The 22,840-nt window shown below is 39.8% G+C and overlaps 1 protein-coding gene across 3 annotated transcripts in view; it reads left to right on the forward strand.

Moving 5' to 3' along the window:
- Window positions 1–22,562, forward strand: part of HIVEP1 (HIVEP zinc finger 1) — a 110,086-nt gene extending 87,524 nt beyond the window's left edge. For all 3 annotated transcript variants that reach the window (XM_042808867.1, XM_042808866.1, XM_042808868.1), the window contains 5 exons: window positions 4,432–4,565; window positions 5,869–6,044; window positions 8,463–8,567; window positions 17,569–18,086; window positions 20,839–22,562. In XM_042808867.1, the coding sequence (XP_042664801.1) occupies window positions 4,432–4,565; window positions 5,869–6,044; window positions 8,463–8,567; window positions 17,569–18,086; window positions 20,839–22,008 (2,103 nt within the window). In that variant the 3' untranslated portion in view covers window positions 22,009–22,562. The remainder of the gene's footprint in view (window positions 1–4,431; window positions 4,566–5,868; window positions 6,045–8,462; window positions 8,568–17,568; window positions 18,087–20,838) is intronic.
- Window positions 22,563–22,840: the final 278 nt, after the last annotated feature.

Consider the following 22,840-nt stretch of genomic DNA (forward strand, 5'->3'; position numbering starts at 1 on the left):
TTTGTTTCATTTTTAAAGAATGGCCTATTAGTTGAAATGCTCTGATTACAAAGCTGTTGTGTGCTTCATGAGGAATAAATTTTATCAACAAACAAATTCTGTTTAGAATATAAGTAATAGGTAACAATATTCTGAGAAATATTATGACAGCACTCTTTTAAACACTTTAGGAGTTCTTAAATGCTGTAATAGGCAGCTGTCAGGTACATTTGTACTGCTTCTTCCACAAAAGAGCCATAGTTATCAATTTTTCTTCATTCTTTCTTGCTGATGTTTTGAATGAAGCGTGCTGGCACAGGGAAGATGAAGAGTTTTGAAGCTCTGCTTGGGGCTGATTTATAGGTTTCCTTCAGGGTTGTTACATAGGAAGAGCGTACAGTGAGAAATGACCAATTAAAGTTTAAATGGCATCTTAGATTGTATGAGCAAGGTTTAGAAGGCAGGAAAAAAGAAATGAAAGGCTTGCTAGGTACTGTGACCTAAGACCTCCAGAGTTTGCCTCATTTTATTTCAGTGACTCAGGCAGGAGCATTTCAGCCGTTTTCAGGATGATGAGGATGCTGTCAGAAGACAGCTCTGTATTACTGATCTCCAGTTTGACCTGGTAATGGAATGGCTGGTGCCCTCAAGGAAGAGTCTAGTTAGTGTCATCTTAGAAGCTGTCCTGGATGAAAACAAAAACTAACTTCCCCATCCTGTTCATGCCCATTAATTCTCTCAGTGGCTTTCCTAGTAGAGAACATCGACAGTCCTTTGGGAAGTTATTATTCCATTTTAAACGAAAATTGGAAAAGAAAACAAATTAACAAAGTAATTCTCTTGTTATCTCCAAAAAAAAAAAAAAAAAAAAGAAAAGAAAGAAAGAAAGAAAAGGAAGAAAGAAAAATGTGATGGATTTCTTGCTTAAAAGCTTGGCAGGGCACCAAGATCCTTGGACAACCACAGTTCGGGCTGCCAGTTTTCTGGGGTTTGTGACCATCGTTCGGATGTTTTATCAGATGGCTTGCAATTTTAACCCTGACCAGACAGGCAGCTTCAAGTATTATCACAGTGCAGTTTATAAGTAATAGCAGAGAAGTGGTGCTGTTATCCCTCACCTCTTCTCACACAGTCACAACTCTTCTTGGAGCAACGTGTAGCATTCTGCTGGGGTGGCTGTGTCTGCAAATCTTACAGAGATAAAGCGACTTCATGAGCAACCCCTGGTTTTGCCCCCAGAACCTGGTTGTGTTTAATGAGAGCTCACGTTGCTGACCACTGCTAATCATAGCCAAGAAGGCAGTTCTTTAGCAGTGGGAAACGAAGAGACACGTGAGCAAAATGCGAACAAGGAGGAACCCCAGCACGTTGTTTGCTCTTCACAGTTCACTGCTCAGAGGCAATAGGTAAAGTTGCCACGTTCCAGTGGTTTGAAGAACAAAGCACAAAATGGTACTGTGAAAGAAGTTTCTGGAATGAATGCAGCATGTTAAAATGTAACGTGGGGCTCACCTGTATGCAAAAGGCTTGTTTCATCTCCTTTGTTTGGTTGGTTTTTTTCCTCTTTTCTGAATGGTTTTGTTGCCTGAGCTCATTGGTGTTGCATCAGGGGCTCTTTCTCTATTCTCTGCATTGATTTTGGCTTCCCTCTCTGAAATGAGTCAGTCAAGTTTGGAGTATGCCAACGTGAAGATCTCCCAGTGTAAATAGGCTGAAGAATGGACAGCTTCTACTGACTGCAAAGGTTTCCTTTCTTGGATAATGAGCCACAACAGTCCAGCTCACCGCTGGAAAGTAGTTAAATGCAGAAGATTTTTATGTGTGAACTAGTAAAAGTTTAAAGATATTAAAAACATTTCTCTCTAGTGGCTTCGTGCCAGTGGGAAAAATGTTTAGTAAATACTATAATCTGAAATTTATAACTTCAATGATTCAGGCTCCAAGCATGCTTGGGTTTTTTTGTTGTTGTTATTTTTTTTCCCAAGTTATGTTTTAAAGTACCAGAAGTATCTATTGAACTTGGTCTCTGGGCAGCCCTAACAGCAGGTTTTTTCCAGTTTTATACCAGTAATTGGAGACTGTGGGGTGAAATTGGATCAAAACGAATAAAGTAGAAATGAATCATGGTCTTTTGTCTCTATGGCAGGAGAGAGAAAACTGCTACAAATGGAAGCTGTAAGCAATTGTGGAGAGGAACGTTTTACAACATGGCCATTTTTCTGCCCTTCCCACTGGCATGTGTGGGGAGTTCTTAGGTTTTAGGTGAGGTATGGTAAAGAATTTTCATGCGGGAAACCCATGCAGCTAGAAACTGATTGCACATAGATTTACAGGGGAGCCAAATCTTCTTCAACGTGGAAATTTTCATAAAAATTAAGCAGTTTTCTTCATTACCTGTGAGCACCTCTCTAGATTTCTTTGGCAAACTCAGTGTTTCTATCGGAGCATTTCTGGAAAGGCAGTATTTTGCATGTTAAAGACACTGAAAGAGCTGCTAAAAGTAGCATATAACCAGTAAATTAAAGTACATCAGTGGGAGGTAGATAGTAATTTGAACATGTTAGCTTGTCTTATCTCTGTACATAATTGTGTGTATTAAAAAAAAAAAAAAAAAGTGGGTGGAGAGGAGGGGAAAATCCCAGAGGTATTTAGCCTGGTGTTAGCTTTTGCACTCTAAGTACTTTTGTGAATATATTATATATTATAACAGCGTTTCACCATAGTTTATATAATGACATGGACCCAATACATTTGGAATCTTTTTTTTTTCTTTGTCTTTTTATTATTGAAATTGAAATGTGGAAAAAATATTTAGCATTTATCCTTGATCAGTTACTTAATGATTGTGTTATTCCAGCTGCAGAGGATATTTATGTGGTATTGGATTTATTGCATATGTTCTGGTTTTTTTACACTACTCTTTTCCTTGTTAAATTACAAATGTCACCTGGTTACTCTTTGTTTGCAGTGGAAACAAAAGCAATTCATGTGCTAGATAGCGTTACAGGAACTATTACGTAGTTGAGTTGCAACTGGTAGAGTAAGCTCATCTCCTGATATTTCCTATCCTATACATCACCACCCTCCACTTTGTATGAATACTGTTAAAACACGTAGGGTGAAATTTCTTTCTTCCTACACTCAGGCCTGGTTGTCATTTATGCTTTGGTAGGACTCCTCATATGCTTGAAAATCCAGCCCAAATCAATGTCAGAACCACATGAACACATATGGCTTGGAGCTGTACATGCAAGCCTGTGCATATTCCTAGGTCTTTGAATCTGATAGGCAGTCACTCTTCCTCTGATTTGTGTTAATTCCTCATCAGCCATGGTCCACCTCAGAAGGGAAGACGGATGCTGAGATCTTGGGGTGGATGATGAGCAGGGACTGGGTCCCAGAACAGCGTCACCCTTCAGTGCTCGTAAAGCATCAGTCATTTCAAGTCAGCCAGCAAAGCCATTCCTCTTGGCAAGAATTCTCAAGCTTGCAGCATTAGATTTTATAATGAGTAGAAAACATAAGGCCAGTCTTTTTTCTCCCATCATTTTATTCACTTATCAATATGAGCAAATGTGGTGAGTATGCCAGCTATGTGGGTAGAACAGTTTATAAATACAGCAGTAATAATTGCTGGCTAATTGGATCTTTCCTTCATTGTTGCCCATTTTATAAATATCCTAGACTCTGGAAGGAATAGATGTTATTTGGCAATTTTAATTTTTTTTTATATTTGAGGGGAAAAAAGTTCATTAGTAATTGAGAAACACGTTTTTGTTCTGCTAGACCACTGTTACATTTTCTCTTAAAATTTGGCCTGGCAGTGAGGATTAGCCATGGAGTCCTGCTCTGGAAGGGTTCTGGTTGTCCATTATTACCTTGCCAAACAGAACAGACAATACCTACACCACAACAGGAATATATTGTGAAAAATACTAGAAAGCATACGTTACTAGTTAGTACCTGCCATTAGTTTTCCCTTTTTCTTCTTTGCTGGACCACAAGAAATGAGTTTCTCGGTGATGGACTTCCTTCTCTATCCATGTCCCTCGTAGGCACTGGGAAGCTGGAGCTGGGAGGGTGCTACTGAGATGTCGTGGGACTTGAGCCTTGAAGAGAAAGCATCATTAATTGGCTGTGAGCTAAAAAAGGTCACCTGTACCTTCCCAAAGGATGGAAGAGGCAACTGCTGTAGATTCAAAGCATTTCAGTTTTCCGGCTGAACTTCCATATAGATTTGCCACTCCATTAATAGTCAGCATTAGTAGAAGAGAAATTTAGTTAAAGATATTTTTTGATTCTCGTATCTTAAAATATGTTAAAATAATCAGTTATTATAATGGTGATTTGTGAAAGGAGTTATGCATTTATTCCTAATGCTTTACATATTTGAATGGTTATGAAAGATACTAATTTTAATGATAAATGTATGAATATCTCATTTTCTTTCAGCGAGCGTTAAATAGGAAAAAAATAACTGCATCTGAATTCAGCAATAAGGAAAGCTCCGAATCGAGCACTGAGCATGATAAAGAAAATTCCTTTATCAAAAGCGAACCAAGAAGGGTGAAAATCTTTGATGGAGGGCAAGTATTGTGCTTTATATATTAGATATTGCTGGGAAGATATTTTATCTTGATTTTAGACCTTGCAGAGATGTTGCTTCCTGTTAGATTTATTTTAAACAACAGTTCCCATTCTGTGGTCTGTGAAAGTTGGTTTATGCTTCTGTGAAAAATGGAAATTCATCAGAAGCACAGAGCCATGAGAGTTGGGAGAGAGTAATGAAATAGAGAACAATAGGCAGCGTGATTCATTTCTTTCCAAAGGGCAAACATTAATCAGCAGTAAAGGCAGCTAGATACTGCCATAGATGTAAATTCTTTTCCTGTATTTCTCTTCTGTGATAAATAATGTGTATTCTACAGTAAGCTAGTGTAATTGTAGCCAGAGAGGACACAGTCCAGGGCTCAGCAACAGACTGCAGTTCAGTTGCTATCTGGCAGTTTGCTGGGGTATATGCAGGCTGCAGAAGTCCTCATTTGAAAAGTGCCATGGAAATATTTACTGAGTCCTAGTCCATGCACTGCAATAGTTTTAAATCAGTTGCCTGATCTGAATAACAGTTGCTTTAGCTTTAGCCACATTGTTGTGCCGTGTACAGCATCTTATAAAACAGGATTTATAGTAGAAGAATCTGCCAATAACACTTGTAAAAGCTTGGGCACAAACGGTGCATATTTTATTGTTCTAGTAATTGTTAACAGTCTGTAGGCTTTCCATTTGCAGGTTTATAGTTTGAGCCCAGTCCTGGCCAGCAGGTAGGCTATTGCCAGCCACTCTGGTAGAGCACTGCTATATGCCTCTGCACAGCCCCAAATGTTACAGGGAGCAAGTTGCAAAAGCTAAACATTTGGCATCCATGAGCAGAGAGATGAATGCTGGGATTGCATCAGGGACTTTTTCCATCGAGAGACAGTCCCAGTAGGCTGAGCGTGAAGCACATTAACAGAGCTTTTGAAAGACTTTCCCACTGTCTAAACTGTTGTTGTTCCTTCTCTGTATCCATCATGAAGCCTCAAAGATGCTCCTTTAGAGCTCTCTCGTGGTCCTCAAACTTACTTCCAAGAGCTGACTCTTTAAAGTATGATTCTTTGTTGTGAAGATGAAATTTGAAATCTTGAAATGATTTGTCTCCAATGGTACCTTTATTTTAAAAGATACACCATTGATTCTAAGCATGTTTATGACTGTAAGTTTAGCAGATAAATGCACAAGTTGTTTTTATGTTTTTTATAGTTTTTTAAATTTGATAGATCATGGTTTCTAACTAGTTTTTTTTTCTTTTCCCCTACTACAATTGCCTTATTCTTATGGTGCTGCTACTAGGTACAAATCAAATGAAGACTATGTGTATGTCCGGGGGAGAGGAAGAGGGAAATATATCTGTGAAGAGTGTGGAATACGTTGCAAGAAACCCAGTATGCTGAAGAAGCACATTCGCACACATACAGATGTCCGTCCTTACCACTGCAATTACTGCAACTTCTCTTTCAAAACTAAAGGTAGAGGCACTTCTCTGCATACATTTTTTCCCTCTTTTCCTTCTGTATTAAAGCACAGTTCTCAAATCTGGCTGCCATATGCTAAAGAAGTTACCTTGCTGCAGAGTTTGACTGTCTAATGTTTTCCAGTGTTTGCAGTCCTTTCTGTCTGCTTGTTCAGACAATCATGCATTTATATGAGCAAACTGTGGCATCTCATCTAGGTTAGAAACTGAAATGGAAAAGGAAAATATAAGAATATGATGAAAGCCAGGTCTCATCCTAAGCAAAGATAGGAACACAGTTTTAAGTCCCCACTGATTATTTGGACATATGACATGGACATATTTTGTGCTGCTGTTAGCACTCAACAAATAACTGTATTAAAAATGGTTTTTAGACCCTGGAAGAATGGAGTTCATTTTTCTCCTTAATCTTGTAACTCAAAGATGGTGTTTAAAGTCTGTTTACAACAATATTTAAACACATCCAAATTTAAATATGTATATTAAATAATGGTAGATCCAGGACTTGTAGTAAGTAGAAGAGCTAGGGTAAGTTCACATTCAAAAGACTTCTAGTGAAAGGTTCTAAGCAGTCACACTGTTTCCAGCTTTGAACATCATTCAGGTGTAATCTCCCCAGCTGTAACCTCAGGAACATTTGTACCTACAGAGGGCTTGAGACTACTCTGCAATTAGGAGGAAAACTTCACAGGACTGCAAAAATAGGATTGGTAGTCTTCAGGTGTGTGATGAACTAACACTGCCTCCTTACACCTTAAGGCACCATGTTGCTTTGTTGCACCATCTTTAAAATTAAATGCTGGATTGTGAACCCAATAAATACTGATGAGGATTTTTGCATAGTAGGCTTGCTGGCCCAATTCCGTTAATTAAGCTCTGCCCATTTAAAATTCTCTTATGCTTCAGGTGTAAAAGGTACTTGTACTTGTTTAATGTTCTGCAGTTGCTAACCATGACTGTTGCCAGTGCTAGCAAAGTTGGGCCTAGGACTGGATGCCTGAAGTTTGTTAAACTACCCCACATGAAAAGCCAGTGTAGGCAGTAATTTCACACAGCACGTAAGGCCAAGAATTTTGCTATTTGTGAGCTTATAGCAATACCACATGGCTTCATAACAATCATTTCAAAATTTGGAGTGAAATCCTAGTCTTCTTTCAAAGTAGGAATTAAATATTCCACAGCTATGGAAGCATTTCACCCACTATAATTTCTTCCATTTGCATACCTCAGAGAAACTGGATTTTGTAAGATAATATGAAGTCTGAAATAGACTGTTAGTTACAATAATATACATAGATTGCCCTGAAAGTAATGCCTCCTATTCATTTCCATGGAAATTACAACAGATACAAAGAGCACAGCCACATTATTTGGTAGAGAAGATTCTCAGCTACAAAACACTATTTTTCAACAGTCATCACTGTTAGCTATGCATTTTCGCCAGCAACCAGCAGGAGCCTGCATTTTGCACTTGTAACAATCTCTGTCACCACTGCTGAGACACGTCACCATTTCATCTCCATAAAGGTTCACCAAGCATTGAAGAACGTCAGTGGATGCCATTTCTTCCTCATGGAGGAATTCATTGACACACCTTTGCTTTACCTGCACTTCCATGTCAGCTGTCATTTTGTCAGGCAGCCCCTTTGCTGCCATCTGTCACGTGGCAGGAAAATGCAATGGGATATTGGTGGGAATTCTGGTTCACATTCTGCTGCCGTACTACCAATATCTGTCTGGGATGCTGTGGGCCAATAGAATAAAAAAGGAGGAGTTACTTTTGGAGTGGCCCTCATACATTTCACATACTCATCATTTAAAACTGTGATCTACTTTTAACTCTTTCGTGATGATATTTGCCATACTTCCTTTCTAAAGGGAATGGCAGCACATGAAGCTTCCCAAGAGTTATGCGTTCACTTCTGAAATTCAGAGCAAACATTTTCAGGCTCATATTTTGAATAAAATTAATGTATTTGTCTAAGTTGGCAATGGAAATAATTGCACTGAAATAGAATCCATAAAATACGAAAAGAATTGCAAGATATGAACTTTAGTTCCACATAGTCGTTTTCTGTCAATATTAATATGAAGACTGAATTAGTCTTTCATATTTGCCAGAAACAAATGACTTTTTTACACATATGCAAAATGCATAATTTTCCATGATTTCCATTTTATTCTATTTTATCTTGCTGAAGAGCTGAGCCAGAGGCTGGTAGCATTCAGGATGATGAACCTGCTGTAGCCCTTGTCAACTTACATTGAAGGGCAAGGCTCTGCCAGATATGAAATCAAATTGTGTATGTGGTTGTAAATGTAGCTGAATGAGATATGGACATGCTGTGTTAATATCACCATACATTTGTGTAGTCAAAGAGCAGTTCATTTTTGCTTTTGTTTGTTTCTTAAGGAAATTTGACAAAACATATGAAGTCAAAGGCACATAGCAAGAAGTGCATGGATTTGGGAGTCTCAGTAGGCTTAATAGATGACCAGGATGGAGAAGAAGAATTTGGTAAGAATTTAAGTCTTTTCTTTGCTGCATTGTTAGATTTATTTTATTGTCACCCTTTATTACCCTTTTTTCCAAAGTTTTTAAATTAATGTACAGGAAAAAGATACAGGGAGGAAAATCTTAGAAGGTACTGAAAGGGAGCAAGAAATACTGGAAAAACCTTCACCAAAAGAAATGATGAGCATATGCTAAAGATATGTTGCTGCTGAATTTTTCACAAAGTGTTATGCAGTTTAACTTTATCAGTTTCACAGACAAATCTGAGAAGATTGAAAATACCAGAAAAACAGCTGTTTGGCTGGGAAAAAAATAGTAAAATGTAGGATTTTTTTAAAATAGCTTTGCATAAAATTGTCAAATTTTTGAATACATGTTTTGTAAATTGTATTACTGACTCACCACCCAGAACTATAAATATTTGCTGAGTGCTTTGCATAGGCTTTTCAGGGAGGCTGATGATCTTCTGATGTAGAGTGCTGACCTTCTTCACAAATATGAATGGGAGTAAATCAGTAAGTAGAAACAAAAGATTTTCGGCTGGATCTATTCTACTCTTCCATTGATGCTCTTAGTGTTATCAAAATTATTTGCTAGTAGTTGAAATTCTGTATCTCCAACATACCAGAACAGCTCTACTGAAATGGAGGTGAGATTGAGGAGAGTTGAGGAGGGCCACACTGGGTTCACATGGATTCTGCTCAGCATGCTAAGAAATGTGTATCTGTACCAGATGCAGTGAGCTGTATGACAGGGCTGCGTGCTAACACTCTGTTTGGGAGTCTTGACATGTCTTGGTGCAGCAGTGGCATTTTCTACATGCTCCTGCTTTTCAGCAGCAGTGTGAGCTTTGCGTTGTGTTTTTCTTCTTGAAGTGGAATAGTTTATTAGATTGCAGATGAGGTTTTGAGAAAAGAAAGCTGTGGCGATCTTCATTTAAAGAATAAAGGGCAAGAAAGATGAATGCACTTGCTCCCATATGACAACTGCTAGCAGAATAAGCGAATTGGCTTGAATCTAATTCTAAATAATTCTGGGAAGATGACTCAACTAGTGTGATTCAGTAGTGCACTAGGTACCAAGAAATCTGCCTTTTCCTTTTTTAGCATTGTTAGATATATTCATTTTTGGTAAGCTAAAGACATGTCCTCCTTTGCAATTGAGGTACCAGAAAGAATAACACAGAAGATAAGCAACAGTAAGCAGCTTGTGATCCTTCCCTCAAACACAAACAGTGTTCATAAACCTTTTCAGCCTTCACATGACGGAAAAGTTGTCGCGACTCCTGTAAGCACCATTCTGAAGCTGTGTTTAATTTGGTTTTAAGTAATTAACACCAGCTTTATCTTTTTCCTAGGCAATGAAACCATGTTATTGATCGATAAGTTGATATTTCCAATTGACATAAGTTTAGTATCATGGTAAACGCTCCAAATGTTAACAAATTATCAGTAATACCCTATAGAAATAAGCCATTTCAAGCAGTTGTTGAAAGTCTGCTTTTCTTTGGCTCTAAGACTGAAAGACAGAGAGTCCTTACATGCAATGTAATGGTTTATTACAGCTGTGTGCAACTATCCTATAAATAAACTACATTCCCAGATATATAATTTTTGTTTCAGTAATTAATAAGTTAGAATCTTTTGGAGAGAAATAAACAAAAGCCACAGAGCAATGCAAACAATCACTAGGATTTGCCATGTAAATCCACGAAGTTCTTTCAGATATTGAATTGTAAGGCTGCAGTGCATTTTTTTCAGAGCAAAACAGGTAACACTTCCTTTTTTGTCTCAGAAACAAAAAACAACTTAGTGATAAAGTCCCTATCTTCTCTAAATGATCCGACTCGGATACCCACAGAATCACAGAATTGTAGGGGTTGGAAGGGACCTCCAGAGATCATCAAGTCCAACCCCACAGGAAAACCAGCTGTTGAGGACAAAGCTCGGCACTGAAAGTCCCATCCAAGAGGCAGGGTAATTAAGCCCATGGTAAACACATCTGTCCCAGCTAGACCAGTCCAGCCTTTCCAGTTACCACAGAGCACAGTGCATTTACAATTATCCATAGACATTCAATGAGTAGCTCAACATTTAAAAACTGTGATTGAATCTTTCACCTCACCTAGCCATGCTGGAGGGTGTTTCTCTGGGTAACTCAGAAACTTGCTTGTTGGCCCATCTTTAAGGCAAAGAGGAGGGAAAAAAAAGAAGTGTGAATTATTTCCATGTGAGCTTTGTAAATATAGGTGGTTCTGCTGCGCTCTCTGAAATACTAATTTTTTGGCCACATTTGAACACAAGTGAGTGGGGGGCTTTTTTGAGGTGTGTGGGTGGTCTCCTTGCACCATCCCTCGGTCCCCTTACCCAGGCAGCCCCACTCTGGCAGCAGGGCTGGCCTTGGGAAAGGAGCTTGCCCTTGGCAGCCAGAGTCAGCTGGATCTGATGGCTTTTCCTAGTTGAAAGGCAACGGGAGATGGTGTGCAGGAATGTCAGAAAATGTAGTAGGAAATAATTCTGACCTCAGAAATAAAATTTGTTCTTTCCCATAAGCTGTGCATGTTTGTCTGGTTTCCTGACCCACAGAATGTCTGTCTGTCACTATTTTTTTTTTTACCCAAATGCTGATTATTCTCTGATGGCAATAGCAGTATCTACAACTTTCCTTTAAATTACTAAGTTGTATTTCTTCTATCAGACGTGGAATTAAAGAATTAATTTTGGAGAGTTGGCCATAAATTTAACAAAGCCGTCAGCCTTTTATTTACTAAGGAATTTGGCAGTTCTGCAAGTATTTTGCACATGATTTTTAAGCACAAGCTGTCATGATTGGAATATATCATTTTTCAGATTGACATCAGAAGATAGCTTTGACCTGATTGTAATCAGATTAATAACATCAGCATATTGAGTAAGGAGTGCAGAATAGTGCACAATCCTGAACACGGGCATGTAAACACAGAGCCTGCTTTTTCAGTAACTTGAGAAGCTGAAATTTGGTTGTGCTGTCACATCGAGGGAAAAATAAAGAGATGCTCTCTAGCTGTCTGACAATATATGTGATCAGAGCTTTTAACATAGCATTCTTTGTGTTTGGACTTGTCATCATTTGGGTATTAGTAAATACTTTCTGGCCTGGGTTTTGTATTCAAAACCATTCCCTCATCCACTTATCTTTCATCTTCTGCTCTGTGGAATGTTCTTGTCACCAAAATACAGGGTTACAATGTAAGGAATGTTAATATCTGAATTAAATTGTCAGGCGAGGTGAACTATTTAGTGTGACGGACTGCAACTGGGGATATCCTCTTCTGCCATGGTGACTGGATGTCTTGCTATTCAGTCTGAAAAACAACAATTTGTCTTTGAATTAAAACAGTTATTAAGCTTGAACCCATTATGTTTCACATGTAAGTTAATATGTGAATGGTAGAGTATGCCTGAATAAATGTAAACAGTAGAGTTATTTATCAAGGAAATCTTTAGATGTGGAGAAGTTGTTTAAGTGGTCTCTGTGGAAAAAAAAGTTATCTAGAAATGATCAGTACATTACCTGTAAAAAATCCTAATTTTAAGTTTCAGATGGGTGTCATATATGTATGCATATATATATTACATATATACAACTACATATATATTTAAACTTTCATTTTCTGCAGTATTAAATAGACCCTTCTAAAGACACAGTGTTTCTAAGTTAATTAGCTATACCTTACTTATCACAGCAGACATTAAATTAGTTTCCATGGCTCTTCATTAGCTTAATCATGACTCAGTCTGTGTTTTCACTGCACCTGCGTATAAGAAGTAAAAATAAATGGAAATTCTTACAGTGATATTCTCCTTTTGCAAGTAGAGTGGAAGGCTGGGTCTGTGTAACTCACATGACTAATTATTTATTTTTTTTTTAATTTTTAATAGCACTGCCTTATCTTCAACTAGATATACATTAAGTATGCTGGAGCCTTACACCTACAGCCTGTGAGTAGACTAGCTAATGCTAGGGTGGCTTTACAATGTATAGGATACCCAGGAGGATTCAGGGATAAATAATCTCTTTAAGCAACAGAGATTGCTCTTATTTTTTCTCGTTTAGTTTTGCCTAGTTATTTTCCACACTCATAGGGGTGAAAGTCAAAAGCCCACTTTCTTTTTTTTCCCTCTTCTCTGAGAAGCAGTGGCTGTTACCAGTCTGAGTTTAACCCAGTAGATGTCACTGTGAGTCCTGCGTGGTGATGATGAGCACTGGACAAACAGTAGCTGAAGCAAGACTGAAATCAGTCAATGAAAACCAGTGAGCACAGTTGAAAAGTCAAGGAGACGGAGAGTTTGGATGTGGGTGCTAATGTTGTTTCACCCAACAGCACTTTGTTTACCCTCACTTCTTTTTAAATTTGTTGGAATGGTTGTGAAACTGTCCACTATAAGACTAATACGATAGGCAAAAGGCAAGTCTGAGCTTGTATTTCTTTAGCAAAACAGAGTGTGTGTTGATGTACAGACCTTATTTTCAAGTTCACAATAATATGATGCCATACTCAAAATATGTCTGCCTTCCTTGCCCTAGTGTATATATATATATTGTTACATCTGATGAAGAACATACATAGAAAGAGAACAAATGCATGCATTACTAGATACTGTATATGCTCACAGAGTATATAAATTTTGTATTAATCCCTAACTGAAGATAACTACACAGTTTGATCTGGTAAGTCCTGCTTTGAATTACTCTGGTGCTAAAAGCCATCAAATTTAGTGTAATCCATTATGGAACTAATTATACAACTAAAAGCTAGTGGACAGACAAACAGATACTTAATAAGATATATCTTTAATCAGTGTAAACAGAGCTAATAGTGATAACTACAGTTAGTCCATATACATTTTTCCATTTACTCATATACTTGTAAAACTTAAGCAATCTAGACGTGTGTTTCCAGGTTTTCCTGGCAGTGAAAGAAGTAGAATGCACATTTTACTTTTCTTCAGAAAATCTACCTGATTATGATCAACTTAAAAGCCATTGAACTTAATGTCATTGTAACCAGTGCAGAAATGGCTCATCTGTAGGGCCTGATGATTCAGGTCATGTGATGGACTAATATATGAATCTCTCTCTCTATTACAATTACAAGCTGTAAGTTTAGATGCTGAAGACCTGTCTGATACTTTGCTCTGGTACTTTGTGGTATAGCAGTGACAAGATGACTGTTGGTAAAAGCATGTGCACTAATGATTCCTGTAGGAAAAAAAAACAACTTTAAATTGTATAGAGATCCCTGTATCAGTTACCTAATAGCATCACAGGAAAAGCAGTGCATGGACTTAAAAAGCAGTTTGCTAATGGACATGTTAGGGTGCTGATAATTCCAACTAATGCTATTGTGCTAAAGAACTTCAAAATTTTTCTTTCTTGCTTTGGGGTAAAATATCAGTATAAAAGTGTTCTTGCAGATCTCTCCAAATTCTCCTGTGAAGCCCTAGAAGTCATTCTAAAGGTTTAAAAGAAAAGATTGCAGCTGACTGAAGATGGGAGACATTCCCTCTTTTTTCAGAAACACTCTTTATCAAAGATTGAGGCTGTCTTGAATGGTTTTTCTGTTTAAATGCTAAGATTTGAAAGAGAAGTAGCCTTCAGAAAGCATAACAGCTTTTGGCTGTTCTTGAGACATGGGAATTACAGGTTCAGATCACGTAGGATATGCATGGATATGCATTTTCAGTAATGTTTGCAAGCTCTCAAAGCAAAGGGTAGGAATGAGAGAAGTCAGCACAGCCAGGAAAGTGCTTTGGGAGCCCCACTGGGAGCGTGCTTTGCTGATGGCAACTACTTTGTCCATGTTGAAGGGTAGAATGAATGGTAGAATGACTTGAAGAGGCTTTGGATCAGGCATGCATTGAAGGAAAGAAAAGCATTCTTCCTTACTAAGTGTTTTTCCTACCTTTTTTTTTGGTTTGTTTGTTTTTTTCCTGTTTTTAATTATTGTTGCTATTGCTTTTTGGTTTTGGTTTTGTTTTCAGAAAAATCTGGGACTTTTCACACCAAAAGCCATTTCCTCACGTGCTGGTGGCCCTTGAATTCATGACATATCCCACAGCCTCGTACAAAGTTGAACACAAATGGAACAGTAGTTCCATTTGGAAACTGAGTTCTAGTTGTATATTTCAGCTACATAATCATATAGTTGTAATTGTGCATAGTTTAAGACAGGAAGCAAAGAATTATTTTTTTCCTAATGAAAACTTAAAATTAAAAGCCTAATTAAAAAAAAAAAAATTAAAGCCTAATTAAAACAAGGTAACTTGTAGGCAGAGTGGAATCATCAAAATGGAGCTGGGCCAGCACTCCTAGGGTATCCTAAGATGGTACTTAGGAAGAATCTGTCACCGTGTGTGGTCACAGCCCAGATACCACTTTCAAGTAGACCATGCCTGGTTTTGCCACCTCCTTAAACTGCAGATTCAGATCCTCTAACAACTCACTAACACCTGCACTGGTGTACAGTGATGCTTAAAGGGATGACTGACTACAAAAGCTGGGCACCTCTTGTTTCACTGGATGCACACAAAAGTATAGAAGGCAGAGCTGTCCTTTTCACATTGCCAGAGCAAGCAAGTCAGGAGTGCTTTGTTTTTCACATCTGATGTTTCAGAGCAGTGTGGGAGTAAGGGAGCTGTATTCACTGCTGTCACCTCGCCTACTCTGCAGGCTCTGGCCCCAGGTAACCACTTTTAAATAGAAGCTGGCAAACTCATAAGGGGTGGAGGTAAACAGAGAAACAATAGAGGGAAATTATATCCCACAGAGCACTGCATTTAAGGAGTCTGTGTCCCACGCATAGTTCCCCTTCTCCTTTTCCATGTTTTCCTTCCAGAAGGCCTCTAGAATGCAGAAAATGCTCTGCATAAGCAGGGTTTTATAGTAAATCTTGTAGTGTTTCTAAATGCTGATTTGAAAATTAGATTTCTTACTTTAAATCAGGGCATGTTCAGGCATATATTTTGCCTGCTTTAAAAATGTGGTGTCAGTCTAATTACTTCAAGTAGTTTCTTTTGCCAATGGAAACAGTCATTTGTGATGGCCATCCGACTTGATAGAAAAGGTGATTCGTTTAGAGAGAAGGAGAAAAAAGAAGCAGTACAGTTTCTGAGAGGAGATAGATGTGTGTTGTTAGTAAGGAGAAGAGTAACCTACAAAGAGATCCAATAAAAACTACAGCATGAAACCCAAGACTTTGCAATGCCTCGTGCAGTATTTAAAAAGATGGAAGAAATGCATAGGTCACCCTTTAGATGTAAAACACAGAGCAATTTGTGACATCTGTCACAGAGGCATTGAGGGAATTTATTTCCATTCAGAACTCAAACATATGTGAGCATTCTAACTTCATAGATTGTTCTGCTTTGCATATTAATTATCAAGAAGTATTAAACAGCAAGAAATGAGGAATGGAAATGACAGAAATGAAGACAAAACGCTGCTGAACAAATTATGTATTTTCTTCTTTGAATGATTTTGTAGATGACAGTTATAAATGAAGACTGGGTAAAATCCTAAACCATATTTTTGTTAGCATTATTCCAATGATCTGCAGGGTTTAACGTATTTTTTAATAACATTTTGGTTTCATGCCTGCTGTAGAAAATGTAGAAAATCTATATTTTCCATATTTAGTTAATGTACAAATTACTGTGTAGGCAAGAGAGGGGCAAAATCATTACAGAGGGATTTTTTCAAAGAAGCTATTAGTCTTGTTCCTAATTGCACTGCTCATTTGAAACCATAAAGGCTTATAATGGTAGGTAGCTTGTTGAGAGGTAGCTCAATTAAACCCATTTATTTTACCTACAGCTCAAGATGCTTATTTTCGTTTTGGTAACTTAGCAGCCTAATGTATTTGTAATGCATTCTACTTCTTGAAAAGGTTTCTTTTTTTTCCAGAGTCGTTCATTTTGATAATAAGTTGCTGTGCAGATTTCCCCAGAACAGAATCTCTACATTTTTGGCTAACCAGCCATCCCTCCTTTTGCAGAGCCAAATGATTTTTATGCTGATATTTTTTTGGGAGCTCAGCAGACAGACCTTTAATCAAGTATGAAATATTAGCGCATCCAAAGCATTTTGTCTTTTTATAAAATGTGATCCCAGACAGTCTGGCTTGGAATCAGATACAGCAGATGGGATTTTGTCTCTTTACTAAAGAAGATTTTCTCTTTCCAAGTTGTGGTATAAAAGAAGGAGAAAAGCTGCAGTAGAACTGCATTACGTAGAAAAATTTACCTACAGGCAGCACAAAGTATCTGTACCAGTTTGACTTTAAGAGTTGAAGTCAGGAAGGCTTCTTCTTAGGAGTAAAATTTCATGCATAAGTAAGTTTTTATAGGATTAGGGCTTTCTTGTCTCCCAGGACATCTCGGGTGACTTGCTCATAATTCTTTCAAAACGTGAACAAAGTGAGAAATCTGGAAAGGTCTAATTTGGTCTCTGTTGCCTGCTAACGAGACAGATTCCTGACTAACAGCCTCCAGTCTTTCTGTTTGTATCTTTCAAAACCCTTTGCAGCAGTGATTCATACTGGGTACAAGGACACCCACTTATGAGTCAGAACCAGCTAGAGAGTATCCCACTGTGAAGGTTGGCAGACGAGCTTCGCGTGTCGTCACTAGGAGCTTAATGAAGCAGGAATCTGCTCACTTCTCCCCCAGCGAAAGAGCGAAGGGTGACTTTGAGCAAAAGGCTATAAATGGCTTAAAAGAACAACCAAACCCAGAAGGTGGAAAGCAACAGGAAACGGGAGATGAAAGATTATGTAACTGCATAACTTAATATGTGTGCTGAAAAACAAAAGTGAAAATCTTCCTTGTTGTTTTGATGACGTGGGAAGAAGTTGAAAGATGCACATGGCATGCATTTTTTTGGCATTTCTAATCATTCCCTCCTACCTCTTTCCTAATCAATCTGGAACCTTCGTTGGCTTAACTTCCGATGCTTGCTTTTGCAGGTGAGAAGCAAAGATTGGGCTGTGATCGGTCAGGGTTTGATGCGGAGGAATCCGATGGTGCGGATGAAGATGAAAATGACAATGAAGATGATGATGAAGATAGCCAAGCTGAGTCAGTCCTATCCACAACCCCCTCGGTGACGGCCAGCCCCCAGCATCACCCCTCTCGACACAGCCTGCAGGATGCCACAAGCGCTGATGAGGACAGCAGACTGCCGGACTGCTTTGGTGGGATTCACACGGACTCCATGGATGGTCTCCCAAAAGCACTGCTCACCAAGATGACTGTCCTTAGCGCAGCGCAGTCAGTTAGCAGGACCTCCAGGTCACCAGCAGAGTTTACCCACCAGGAAGAAAACGAGGACAAAGCCCAGGAGAGAGGAGCTGGTCCCCACAGTGCGGGTACTGCACTGGCGGACTCTGCTCCTGCTTCTCCAGGTCGCCATATGTCTGTGGATTACCCCGATCCAGAAACAACTGTGGCCCACTCCTCGGTAGCAACCACAATCCTTACAAAGGTAGGAGTCCAGTTCTGGGGGTCAGAGTGTTGTTTAAAGATCATGTCGTTGATTTTTCACAGGTCTAGCCCTTCATTCTTAGTGTTGTTGGCTCATGCTTCAAAAGAGTTGAAAAATAGCTGAAGCACAAATGTGTAGACTGTAGAGACAGCAGTGTTGTAGTGGCACTGGCACAACTTTTTAAAATTCTGTAATTCTGTCTGCATCGTTTCTGAAAGGATTAATTGTAATGCAGTCATTTCAGATGAAGTTTGGAGCTAGTAGGATGTATTGCAAATGAGATTGGATATTACAGATATGTAGAATGAATGTATGGTGGGGGTCATGAAGTTTTCAGTGGAAAGTGATGTAATTCAGAAGTCACTTTACTCTGAAATACAACGGTGGAATCATTGGTAACTCCCAGGGAAGACTAATCTAGTCCCAAAGATTTTTGCCTTATTGCTGTACAAAAAATTGGGCAGTTGCTTATCTCTCCCCAAATATGTTTGACAGTAAATTTAGAATGAGCACCATATGTTCAAGGAATCTAGGGATTGCCTTTGCAGAATAACAAAAGGAGATAGAAGCACAGATCTGAGATCTGAGTTCCCACTGCTCCCAGTTTTTCTCCAAATGAAGGAGCATTTTGATAGGAAAAGGATCATTTTTGCCCATCACTATTCTGGGCAGACAGACATGTGGAAAGGTGCAGTCGATGAGCAAGACTGCAGGTGTATTCAGTAACATTTGCAACCAGTGCTTGTAAAGCTACAGGGAGCCAGCAGGTTTTAAGCATTTTACAGTTCAGCAGTATTCTAATGGAGTTTAATGGGGACAGCATAAATCATATACTTCATTGACCCTAATGATATCTTTTGAAAGTTTTGAATTCTTACTGTGACCATGAGGGCAGTAAGGCTTCCCAGGGTAATGCCCAGAAAAATACGATGCAAAATATTGCAAAGTTTTAAGTAGGGGAGTAATTACCTCCCTGTCTGTGATGACTTCAGCAGAGATGCATGCAGTTACAGAAAAATAAGCGGCAGGAAATGTTCAAAATCATAAGCAGCAGGTAAAGATTTGATGATAGTTCAAGTACTTAGTGACTTGTTCTTTGAAAATCTCTACTGCTGAATTGGTTTTTTTAAAAGAGTTAGATAATGAACTGTTGGCAAGGAAAGCCAGTAAAAATTATTGCTGCGTTTCATTGTTTGACGTATCGTCATTCCTGCTTGTGAGAACTGTGAGTGCCGTGTGGCAAGTATGAGTTGGAGCAGTTTTGTAGCATGACAGGGAATAAGATGTAGTGGTCTCTGGTCGCTGCAGACATCTGTCACAAAAGGTAGGACCATAATATTTGTGTTGTGTGTCCAGTTGTTATCCATAGATACCAAGAAGGCATTTGACTGATTTTACTCTCTTAATCAGACAGAACTACTGAAGGATCAAGAAAATATTCACACAGACAAAATCGTGGAAAGTTCTTAAATTTATATAACTCTAACAATTCTCCACATTAATATTAAAAAGGCATGTAAGTGATAAAAGGCAGTCATCCCATACCAGACTGCCTCCTTTCCCAGTCAGAGGAAGTGGTAGCTGTGGTTCTGATGTTTAATCTGCAGTCTGTTCCCATCGTGCATGTTTGTGGATCCAACTTCTTGCCGTTGAGACAAGGGATTGAGAAAGTTCAGGAAGGCTGTATGTTCTTTCAAAAGTATCCGAACCAGCTTATGAAGATTTCTAGTGAAATGTCAGACACCACTTAGTCCTGAGAAAGACTTTCACTTCCTTCTGACACGTCTTCCCATGTAGAATAGATGACACTGCATGGTCAATAAATTCTGTTTACCTTTAACCAGTACATTTCCTACTAGCTGTTTTCAAAAACTTTTGTTGGTAATTTGTTTTTGTGCCTCCTCCAGAGATTTTTTGAGAAATTTTTTGGTCAAAGCCACTGAATTACAGTTTAGGACTCTGTAAACCAAATAAAGTTGTGCTGTTCTTTCTGTATTACAGGCAGGCCTAAAATCAAAAATTGACTTCAACTGCAGTTTAAGATTTCTTGATTTAGGTGTTTTTAGGAAAGGAGTTGTTAGCCTTGGCCAGTAAAAGAGTCTACATAAGAGGAAAAGAGAGTATATAATACAATTGTTTGTCCAGGTCTGTGCACCAAACCAAGGCAAGATGGGGCAGCTGTGGGATGTGGGTCTCACACCTCATTCCAGTGTCCATCCATCACCTCAGCCTCAGTGGGTGCTGCAGTTATCATCCTTCTCTTGTCACCCATTTTCTGGGCTAGGGTAATAAATGGGCAAACGGGTTGTGATGCTATCCCTGCCTTCCTGAGGCTGCAGTGCCTCTGCTAAGTGAATCTGGTGTATCAGAAGTGCCGGCTTATTTAACATTTTTGCCTGAGGTGATTTTCACAATAAACAGCTCTCCAAAGCTGCCTTCCTCCTTTAGAAAAAACAGCCACGTACAGAGGATATTCAGCAATGTTTTTGAGTCCTGTGCTGAAGAGAAACGAGCAAGGATAATCATGAGAGGAAAATTCAATTAGTAGGAGAGGAAGGAGTTGGAAAAAGAAAGGAAGGAAATCAGTTCATTGTTCAAGCTGGGCAGCATTTACCGTGAACCAGTCTGTTGTTGTTTTCATCTAAAACGAAGTGTGAGGGGGTGGGCAGCACGCCAAGCAACCTCGAGATTCCATGTAACCTGGGGGCAGCAGCAACCATCCTGTTAACACGTCCCTCTCGTTCTCTCCCAGAGCACGCCTTCTGCCACCTCTCCCTCCTCGCCCGCGGAGCAGAGCCTGCGGACCGCGACGGCATCGCCCTACACCGAAATCCAGGAGGAGAAGCTGCCCGGCGCCCCACTGCGCTCTGCCGAGCTGAGGCCGAGCCAGACTCACCTCTTCAGCCACCTTCCGCTGCATTCTCAGCAGCAGGCCAAGGCGCCCTACGGCATGGTGCCGGTAGGGGGGCTTCAAGTGGTCCCTGCCGGCCTGGCCACCTACTCCACCTTCGTGCCCATTCAAGCTGGCCCGGTGCAACTCACCATTCCCGCCGTCGGCGTCATCCACAGAACTACGAGCGGCCTCGGCGAGGTGGGTTGCACCGCCTCGGCTGCCGCCACGAATCCCATTGGGGTTGCCGAAGTGAACAGCGTGGTGCCATGTATTCCTATTGGCCAGATCAACGTGCCAGGCATCCAGGGTCTCAGCACACCCAGCTTGCAGCCTCTCCCACCCTTGGGCATGGAGACGGTGAACATCTTAGGCCTGACAAACACGAACATAGCCCCACAGATGCGCCCTCCTGGAATCACTCTGAATGCCGTGGGCCTCCAGGTCCTGACTGCCAGCGCTACCCCCCAGGGCAAGCCCAGCCCTCAGGCTCACATCCCAGGCCTGCAGATACTGAACATTGCCTTGCCCACCCTCATCCCCTCCATCAGCCCGGTCAGCGCGGATGGGCAAGGAGCCTCCGAACCACCAGCTTCAGGCAGCAAAGCTGGTGACGTCCAGCAAGAGCCAGCTCCTGCCAGCTTCCCTGACGTGGGCCACGCGGCCGGGGCTGCTTCTCCTCAGGTGGTTGCCGGTGGCCAGCGGTACAGCGTGAAGAGCCTTGCGGAGCCTGCCCCCACGAGCGACTATGAAAGACTCGATGGGCAGGGGAAAGGTGATGCTGAAAAGACTGACCTCGCCAACCTCAGTAAGCCAAAGTGCGACGTCTCTTCGGTTCAGGTCAAAAGGGCTTCCCCGGTACAGCCCCGCTCAAAGGTGAATTCTGACGTTTTAACCAAGTCCCCGGTCCATCGAACTGTCTCTCCGGATAGACAGGTACACAGGCCAGCAGCATTGCCCCGGAGGCAAAATACGGTGCAGTTTAGTGATGGCAGCAGTGACGATGAGGATAGACTCATAATAGCAACCTAGTTTTTGTTTTCCATTGTGTTTATTTTTTTATAACACTTACAGGTTTCTTTGCAAACCTTCCTTTCCTTAAAGCACATTTTTCTGACACAAACCCATTACTAATCTTTGTGCAATCATGAACTCTTGACCAATAATTGTTGTTTCTTGTCAGCTCCAGCCATTTTTGTACATGTTGTATAGACGATTGTGCCTTTTTGGAGTTTTATGTTTAGAAACCTGTACAGATTGTTGAATATATATATATAAAATATATATATATAAAATATGTATATTAAACCCAGGTAGTTGCTTGTGTTTAGTAAGTAAACATCTTATGTCAGATAAATAAATGATTAAATTATATGTTGCACTGTTAAATGTAAATTTTTATGGCTGTGGGACAAAGTTTCTGTGTACAGATCTAGTATGTAAAACTCCATATTTATTGTATCCATATTAGTCTTGGAAAAGGGTCTGTCCATCTTTCTTGTGTAAGACGGTAGCTTTACACTTCAAAGAGAAATACAGTATCTGTGTTATGAAATATTACAGTAAAATTTTGTTTACTGACTTTATCATTGCTTACGTTGTACCTTCTTGATGCAAAGTTGGAGAAGTGCTCGACTCAGTCATTTTAGTGTCGTTCCCATTGCTTTCAGCTTAAAAGGATTTGGTGATGGCATATGCCCATGTGGTTTCACCTGCTGTAAGAGAAAGGGTACCTTCTGTAGGCTTTTGGAAAAAAAGCTTCCGCTGCAAAACATCTGGTGATGATGAAGCAGGGAGGGAATCCCTCAAGTTTTTTTTTTTTACAGTAAGCATCCACCAGCCCAATTTTTTTCCTCTTCATACC

This window comes from Centrocercus urophasianus, unplaced genomic scaffold (assembly GCF_019232065.1).
Source record: "Centrocercus urophasianus isolate 14NV4802_14NV808 unplaced genomic scaffold, USGS_Curo_1.0 seq_11, whole genome shotgun sequence".
In the NCBI taxonomy this organism is placed as follows: Eukaryota; Metazoa; Chordata; class Aves; order Galliformes; family Phasianidae; genus Centrocercus; species Centrocercus urophasianus.